Source organism: Dryobates pubescens, chromosome 33 (genome assembly GCF_014839835.1).
Source record: "Dryobates pubescens isolate bDryPub1 chromosome 33, bDryPub1.pri, whole genome shotgun sequence".
Taxonomy (NCBI): Eukaryota; Metazoa; Chordata; class Aves; order Piciformes; family Picidae; genus Dryobates; species Dryobates pubescens.
Genome location: NC_071644.1, coordinates 4,748,684 through 4,757,540, shown reverse-complemented (window position 1 = coordinate 4,757,540; position 8,857 = coordinate 4,748,684). Strand labels below are relative to the sequence as shown.

Below are 8,857 nucleotides of genomic sequence, written 5' to 3'. Positions count from 1 at the left end.
TATAGGTAGGACCCTGTGGACAGAGGCATGTGTGACTCCCATGGCAAACAGCCTTGTCTTCCTGCTCTCCTTGCTGGCTACTCACTAAACTTACACATTTGGAAAGAGCTCAGAGAAACAGAAAGAATAATTAGCTGTGTGGAGGGTAGTAACAGGTTTGAGGAAGCTCTTTCCCTTCTGGGCATTGTTGTACTCACCGAGGGTGGGTGGAAGGCTTGAACTTGTTACTAGTTGGCAGCTGCTCTAAGGCTTTCCTGGACTACAGTCATTGTCTTGATTCCCATTCCAGGGGAGAGAAAGTGCCAGAGGTAGTTTTCTGTCAAGGATGAAGAGCTGAATAGGGTTCAGGTCCTACAGCAATTTGAACTGGAGTAGCTAGAACCAGCCTTCATTACTGGTCTGCTCTTTACAGTATAAATACAAGAGTTGAGCAATGAAAATGCCTCCATAGCCCTAACTAATCAGTAGCTGTGGGAGAAGGGAGACAGCTACTCAATTAAGAAACCAAAGGGTGCGATATTCTCAACATGAGAACACAAAGGAGATCCAGACTCGGCTCTGCAGCTTAGCAGTGCTGAGCAAACCCTTACAACCACAAAGCTCTACTGATACTGGCAGTAGAAAGAAGGGGCGAATCTCACCAGAAAGAGGAGAAAGGGAGGCTGGCACTGACACCAATGAAGTGCCTTTCTGTAGGCACAACAGTGGCTGCACCATCCATGCTGTTTGTAGGGTCACAATTACGATAAAAGTCCAACCCCAACCTTTGCAAAAGCCTGATCCTTCTAGTTTCCTCTTTTCAAGCCAAAAAGCCTCCCTTCAGGAGGAACATTTTTGTCTTCTCTGGATGCCACCTAGTGACCGCTCCCAGCCTGTTCAGCTAAAGCTCAGCACTTGGGTCAGGCTGGGAGCAACCCCAATTGTAGAAGAGGGAAGGATGATGCAGCTTTGTGGGGCCAGCGATTGACAGGGATCACATGATGCTAGCACAGAGATGGCAGCTAGAAAACAGCTTGGAAAGCTGTTCAGGGGCAGCATTTGGAGTAGAGAACAGCTTAGTCTTAAGGTTCTGACATCTGCAGCACAGAGGACAAGAGAAGCTGGAGCTATTTTGCAGTCAGGTTACAACACAAACCAGGCAATGGAATCACTCTTCACAGCTTATTTTTGATAGTTACTTGTCCTCCCTAGAGACAATGGAGGGAGGAGGTCAGACCAGCTATGGAGCACCTCTAGCTGTCTTCTGACAAGCACAGCAAACTTTCAGGGACTGTTTCCACCCCAACACTCTCCCCAAAGAAGGACACTGACCCAGCTGATGTCACCTTAACCAGAGCCGAGTGTTTAATGGATTGCAAGGGAGTGAGGCCGTGCAGGGGATGTGCTGGGAAGATCCCCACTGCACAGTGGTGCCACGGAGCCTTTCAAACAGAAGTCAGGAGGTGGAGGCAGATCCATCTCACAACAGAGTACAACAAAAACAGCTTCAGCATCTGGGGGCAGCATTAGAAATAATGATGCCTCCTAAGGACTAACAAATACCCAGGCCTGAGGCATCTCAGCATGACTGAGATCAGAGAAATGTCAGCACAAGTGACTCCCCAATATCAGTACTTAACAGCAGGCAATGATTTAAGGTTTGTTTTATATATATATATATTTATATTTATATATATAAAGCGCCTATCACCATAAACATTCTTTGGAACCACTCTGCAGCAGAGGTAAGAGCAGGGCTCAACCTGTCCCTACCTCAGCAATTCTGCTTCCAACTGATTTAAAAAACAAACAAACAACAAAAAAAAGCCACAAGACTTTGCTGCCAGCCTGCCTGGCTGGTGTTTAATACTGCTACTCCATCAGGGTTGGAGAGAGACCTATTGTGAATGGCAACAGTTTGCACCGTGACTTCTCCAGCTGTGCTGCAGAAGAGCGTAGGTGTGGCAGGAGGGCAGTGGGACAGGAAGGCTCAGACCCATTACCAGCAGCAGGGAGCTCCCAGTAGGAGAGAGCAAAGCTAACCGTGCACAAAGCTCTCGCTCTCTGTGCTTAAGGCTGAGTCAGTGACCCCTCTGGACTCTTCCCAGGTGTCAGAAGATCAGCAGACAGAAATAAGTGTCAGTTATAAATACATCATGTCAGTTGGGAGAGGGCTGGAGGTGGGAGGAGAGAATTTAGAATGGGTGCAGGGAGGAGAGAAAGGAAAAAGACATCTTACGTTTCCAGCACTGGAAAGAACAGTTTTGACCTCACGCAATAAGTCACTGGACCTTTTCAATAGTCTTATCTGGCTTATGCCCCATCATCTTTAACACATCAAAGGGAATGTTGGCTGGCAAAGGGTTAAAAAATCCCACACAGTGGAGAGCAAATCTGCAGTCTGCTGGGAAGGTCCCAACCACATCACTGATGATCTCAGGGTCCAACTTGAAGGAAGGAAGCAGCTTCTCAAGTCTCACACATCGCTCAGGGCCTGGAGACAGCCAAAGGCAAAATAAGTGTCAAGACAGACCTGCTGCACCTCTGCCAGGCTCTGTAACACAACCATGGCACTGGCTTTCATCCCCTAGGATGCTCTAAGGAGGTTTCTTCTGGAACCTGCAGTTGCAGCTCAGTTAGGAGATGATGGAATGATACAGAAATACAGACTAGCCTTCAAGGCACACTGAACCACACCAGAGCATCCCTTCTTTACCCTCTGTTTGCACTAGAAACCACAACCATATCCTGTCTAAGACCTTTAGGGCTTTCCAATGGCAAACACCAGTTCTGCAGACTCTCTGACTTCATATTGGTAGGTAAAGTAAAAGTAATCTGCCATCAAGGCATGGGACATCAATCCGAAGAACAATTCCAAACTGAACTCCAGACTTCCCTGGCTGATTCATACTCTCCTTTGTCATACAAAATGCTGTCCTGCCCTGACTTGCTCACAGCAGCCGTTAGGGCTGCAGTCCTATATGCTCCTACTGCTGCTTAAGAAAATTCATCTTGCTCTTGCTGGGGCAGTAGCACACAGCCTTGCTTACCTTCCGTGCAAACTCTGGTAGAATGAAAGCTGCCCTGTGAATGTCAGAGTTGTAGTACTTCAGATTCCTCTCCTCCACCTGCTGCTGAGAGAGTTGCTGCACAGGCTCCCGGAAATTCGTGTTCTGCAAAAACAAAGCAGGTAGCTCTGTAGCATTTGGGTAAGGAGCAAAAAAGGCTGTGTGACAGACATCCTGATGTGTGGCAGAGAACCAAGAGGGCTCTTATAGGGACACAGATGACCTTCTGTTCTAGTATGAGGTCAAAGGCTCTGCAGAGCTCCAGCCCCAAGGGCTGGAGTTTGCACTCCGTACCTCATGTGCCTAGCCCTTATTCACAGATGCCAGCACATGAGGTCAGGCTTACTGTGAGCCACGTGCCAGATGAAGCTGTCAGACTGTGCCTGAACAACTGAGAAGCAAGGCTTTTGCTCTTCAGAGCAGCATCCACATCTGCATTAAGTCAGGCACAGTGCATGATGGCAGTGCCCCAGATAAATCACACAGAGCAGAAGTGCTGCTGGCTCCCTAAGCCAACGCGATGGTTGCATTACAGGCTGTAGGCAGCAGACTGGGGAGAGAGCAAACCCCACATCCTAACACTGACTCCCATATGGAGGCCTCTGCATGAACACAGTACCCATTGCAAGCCGATTCTTGTCATCAGATGTCCACTTTATATCTGCTGGTATCAACAAAACAATGCCTTAACAGGCTCTGGAAACCGGTAGTGGCTTCCTCCCTTTCAAGCCATTGTACCAGAGAGAGCAATACCCTTTCCTTAGGCAACTGGTTACATCACTGGTCAGTTTTGCACTTCATTCAGCACTGAGCAAGCTGCACTGCAGCTCTGGGGCCCTGAGCTGGCAGAACTGGAGCCCAACATGACTCCAGAAGCCCCAGAACTGTGGGAGCTCAGCACCACAGCTCAGGTTCTGTAAGGGACAGCCTGAGACAGGCTCCAAGGGTGTTTTCAGGGAGTGGAGAAGGGCACTTCAGGTGCCTGAAGCTCACCGGGTTCTTGCTGCAGAGCATGAAGCCAATCTGCCCGCTGGGGTACGTGGGGATGGTGCAGTAGGCGTATTCCACCACGGGGAACAGAGACTTGCAGAACTGACGCATCTCCTTAATGAGATCCAGGTGCAGCCACTGGCACTCACCTACAGGGAGAAGGAAGACAAGATGCAAGGTGAGAGCTGCCCCTCTGCTCTGTGCCAGCTCAACAGGGGTTCCAAGTCCCAACCTGCTCCCCTCCACACAGCTCAGGCGATTTTAGAGGCAAGGTAAGACCCTTGCGCCAGGCTTAGCGAGCGCGGTGCAGCAGGTAACGAGGTGATGCACACAGATCAAACCTGCTTCTATGGCTGGGAGCTGGAATCGTGTCTCCCCCAAGGCCCTTTGTGCCTCACGCTTTGCATGCCAAGATCTGGCACCAGCCTCTGCCCAGAGCATCCTCACCTTGGCAGCAAAGAATCCCATCCTCTCGCAGGGCTGTCTTCATCAGCTGGTAGTAAGATTCTTTGAATAAGCTTTCTGCAGGACCTGCAAGAAAAGTGAGAGACTAAGACAGTGAGCTTCTGAGTTTTCTGAATGCCCAAGCTGCACAGAGAGATTTCAAATGGCTTTTTAGTGATCACAAATATTGGAGATAACCTGGGAGCAAAAAGTTTTTACCCTGGGAGAAGCCCAGGAGCAGTGCCAAATAAAGTCCCAGCAGCTCCCTCTTGCTGCTGTGAGCACCTGTTAACCTGAACTCCTGCTCCCAAGTGCCTTTTAGGGATGACAACACCAAGAATAAATGTGAGTCAGGCACTCACCTGCAGGTCTCTAAAATGAGGCTCTGTAATGTTTGGTCACTCTCACCACCAGTTTTCCCTTTCAGAATGACAGGAACCTCACTACAGCCAACTCTAGGGTAGGCAGCTACAACAACAGCACGTGAGCTGCTGCTTCATTAGCAGGCGCATGTGCTAAGCTGTCTTTGCCAGCACGGGGCTGTGTCCCTCATAGGATTACTGGACTCAAGGATCAGCTCTCTGCCAGAAGCAATAGCTGCTGGAGTTGAATTTTGAGGAGGGAAATGTGACAGCTGGCTTGAAGCCTTGCTAATACAATTTTCTGGTCTTTATTCTTCCTTTTCTCTACCAAAAGAACTAACCCAGTGATGGTCTTTTCACGTGAAAGGACCTGAGAAGGTTGGCACTGCTTCCAAGAGGAAGGCAGAAGAGAAAAGGACAAGGAATGTGGAATATGGCACCCTTTTACAGCCCGAGTTCTTACCCATGGGGTCAGACGAGTCTGTGATAATCACATCAAAGGCTTCTTGATTCTGTTTCATGAACTCAAAACCATCTCCCACGTGCAAGGTCAACTTAGCACTGGAATACCCCACCGCCATCCCTGGAAGGTACTTCTTAGATACCTGGATCACATCCTGCAACACAGAAAGCACAAGCAGGTCAGTAGGGGCTACAAGGAGCTGCTTCTCAGGCTACTGTACAGCTGCAAGAGCAGCACAATGAGCTGCTTTCCTTCCATGTCTTCAGCATAAATCCAACTTGCTAGCCAGATTCTCAAGAGCTGTCAGCATCTTTGGCCAACAAGCTACACTCAGCCCTTTCCTACGGCCCCAGGGTTCAGCGACACTGTTGGTCTGTCCTTGCCAAACTCAACAAGAACAGCTTGGAGCTTCAAAAGCTCCCTGGGGAACCAAGACAACACAATTACAGGTCTAACTACTCTGTGCTCCTTTTCCCTGCAGACATCACTTGCAGAGATGATCTCAGCTAAAGCCTTTTTAAATTCTCCCTCAATCAAACCATGCCAGCAGGTTTCTGGATGCAAGGTGAGAAATATTTCCACCTCTGATCTACACTCGTATCAATCATCCTAGAAGACATAGTATTCTCTAAATGGTTACACTGCCCTAGGCCCAACAATTGCACTGAACATTACCAGCTTCTCACTGCTGGTAGAAACAAAAAAATATACTGGTGTCAGGCTGTGCTTGTTCAAAATCAGGCACACATGCCTACTTAGCGGGGCACTGAGAGGGCACAGCCTCATCAGCCTCTCACAGCAAGCTTTCTAAGAGAGCAAAATATCAGAATAAACGCAGTGAGAGGAGAAGGAGCAGCCCATCTATCACAGAAACAAATCCCCCCTGCTTATTTCCTGCTTCCAGTTGCAAGAGACTGCTTAACAAAGTGACCACCCTGCTCCATGAGGAGCGGACTCTGCTCTGCATGGAGGAAGAGGGGAAAGCAGCACCTTGCCAAAGCCAGAGCTCTGCTTCTCCAGACCCCGTGCTTGGCCCACACTGGCCTGGAAGGGCCTGTACCGTACGTGTGTAAAAGAAATCACATGGAAGAGGCAGCCAGCTGCCACGTAGATGACTCGCAAGGCAAAGAGGTGGCGCTGTCAGTGTCACGCCAGCAGAACCAGCACCGAAGGCGCTTGCTGCTGACAAGGGGCAGCAGGTGAAGCCGCAGCTCCCAGGGATGCTGTAAAGGGGGGCTGCCTGCCCGTCTGGACGGAGCCCCCGGGGCACCTCCGCACACAGCCGGCAGCCCAACGCACCTCATCGATTTCGCACTGCACCACGGACTCCACGGTCGGGTGTTTCACCACCTCCCGCAGCACTCCCCCATCGCCGCCACCGATGATCAGCACCTAGGAGGGAATGAAGAACGCAGAAAAACGACCATCAGCGGGGTCGGCTCTCTCGCAAATATTCACGGCACGGCCTAAAGAGAACGCCTTAAAACCCCGCGATCCCCCGGGCAGGTCCTGCCCAGGAGATGCGCCCCGGGAGCTCACGAGAGCAGCCTACCCAGCTCTGTCAAGCACCGGGCGTAGATGCGCCCGAAAAGCCAGCCCTCACCAGCCTCTTGCCGCCGTAGTCCTAAGGGGCAGGTTGGGAGGCCGGGGGCCGGTCCGCGGGCTAGGGGAGACCCCGCAGAGGAGGCCGGGGTCAACTCACCTTGCGGGGGTTGGGGTGGCTGCAGAGGGGCAGGTTGGCGATCATTTCCTGGTAGGAGAATTCGTCCCGCTCTGTGCACTGGATCACCCCGTCCAGGACCAGGACGTTGCCGTAGGTGGTGCTGGGCAGAGCGGGGAGGCGCGGTTGGAGCCGGCCCGCGCCTCGGGCCGCGCTCCCCCGCATCTTCCCAGCGCCGCCAGGCCCCACCGCATGGCGCTGGGCGCCGCTTTTCCCCCCTCCACCCCCCACCGCCGCCTCCCGTAGACGCCCTACGGGCCTCGCCGCACCTGCGGAAGACGAGTATCTCCTGGTAGCGAGAGCGCTGGTGGTGGAGGAGCTCCTCCACCTGCAGCGACATGGCCTGCCCCGGCCACAGCCGGCACGTCTCCCGGAACCAGCCCTCCTGGATCAGCGCCGCCGCCCCGCGCTCCATCCCGGCCCGGCCGCCGCCGCCGCCTGACCCCGCCGGCGCGGGAGCCGAGCTGAGGGGCCCACGCGCCGCCCCGCCCCACCCGCCAGCGCGCGGCGCCGCAGAGCTCCCATTGGCGGTCCGGGCGCCGCAGCGCTCCCATTGGCCCGCGGCAGCGGCGACGTCGGCGCTAGCAGGGTAGGGCGGCCCGAGCCCCGGGGCCACGCGAGGCGGCGCGGCAGCAGCGGAGCCGCCCCCGCGCCGGCGGGGAAAGGGCGCGTCCGTGGCCCCCGGGGCGCCGGGCCGCCAGGGCACGGTACGGCCGGCTTCCCGCGCCACAAAGGCGGAGCCTGGGTGCAAGGCAAGGCGCTGCCACAGCGCCCGGCTGCGCTCCGCCGGCTGCAGAAACGCGAGGTACCAAGCGCACTCGGAAACAAAGTCTCGTCTGCGTGTCTTAAGGGTTAGAGACTGGAAAAGCAGGCTCCGGTCTACTGTTCGTGCCCCTCTATGTGCAAGAGCTGACTTCAGGAGAAACAAACACACCGAGGTTGCATGAAGCAGGTGGTTCACCCCATCGGGTTCTGCACAAATCTTCAACAGCCGCTGCACCACAGTTAAACAGTCCCAGATGATGGGGTCCTCCTACTGCTACAACCCCATCTGACTCACAGATGTAATCAGGTGAATAAAATACATGTGGACGTACTAGTCATCTCCATCAAACATTTTGAGACCCTGTGGCAGTAAGCCACAAGTCATAAGGGAGAAGAGAGACTAAATGAAGCTCATTCCTGAAACATCACCTTGCTTGGAACCAAGTAGCAGAGTTAAAGAAACTATAGACGTGACACTATCTCTGCAGCCAGCAGGACTTTTGGTAAGCACTGTTCTTTCCTCAAGTCAGAACCAGTGGAAGCTGACAATAAGGGGCTGCTCCTGAAACTGCACTTAGAGGCAACTCCTGCTTAACTGCTTCTTTTCAAACCCTTCTCCAACATCCAGCCCTGCAAGCAGGTTTTACAAGCAGAAAGGAACTCTCTTTTGCATCACAACGCTGCTCAGTTAGCACTGCTCAGACCAAAACACTCAGAGGAAAAACCCTGTTCTATTCTCTCCAGTCCTCAGATACATAGGAAAAGACTGAAACAACCCCCCCAGATCTCCTCAGTCTGTAGAATAAAGCTCTTAGTTTAGGAAGGAGAAGGAAGTTTTGACTGCTCCCCACTCAGTCCCTGCACCTGGCCTAGTGGTCAGAGAAGTAAATCCTGTCATTGCCAAAATAAGTCAGCACACAATGGAAAATCCTGAGTTAGAAAAGGAAAACATGGATTAAGGACAAGGCTCCTAGGAAAGGAGCAAGGTCTACTGCTCAGCACACCAACCAGTAACCCAGGAAGCAGCTCTGCCACTGATTCAACCTGGCTTCAAGCAAAGCCTCAC

General features: G+C 52.6%; 1 protein-coding gene across 1 annotated transcript; it reads right to left on the bottom strand.

Annotated features, from left to right (window-relative positions):
- Nucleotides 1-1,321: 1,321 nt before the first annotated feature.
- On the bottom strand, nt 1,322-7,510 carry SRM (spermidine synthase). The gene is made up of 8 exons (XM_054175926.1): nt 7,296-7,510; nt 7,009-7,129; nt 6,606-6,698; nt 5,307-5,460; nt 4,485-4,568; nt 4,041-4,186; nt 3,030-3,152; nt 1,322-2,473 (listed from the first exon to the last, which is right to left on the bottom strand). Exons 1-8 carry the CDS (start codon nt 7,439-7,441, stop codon nt 2,456-2,458), a joined length of 885 nt encoding a protein of 294 aa, XP_054031901.1. The 5' UTR covers nt 7,442-7,510; the 3' UTR covers nt 1,322-2,455.
- Nucleotides 7,511-8,857: the final 1,347 nt, after the last annotated feature.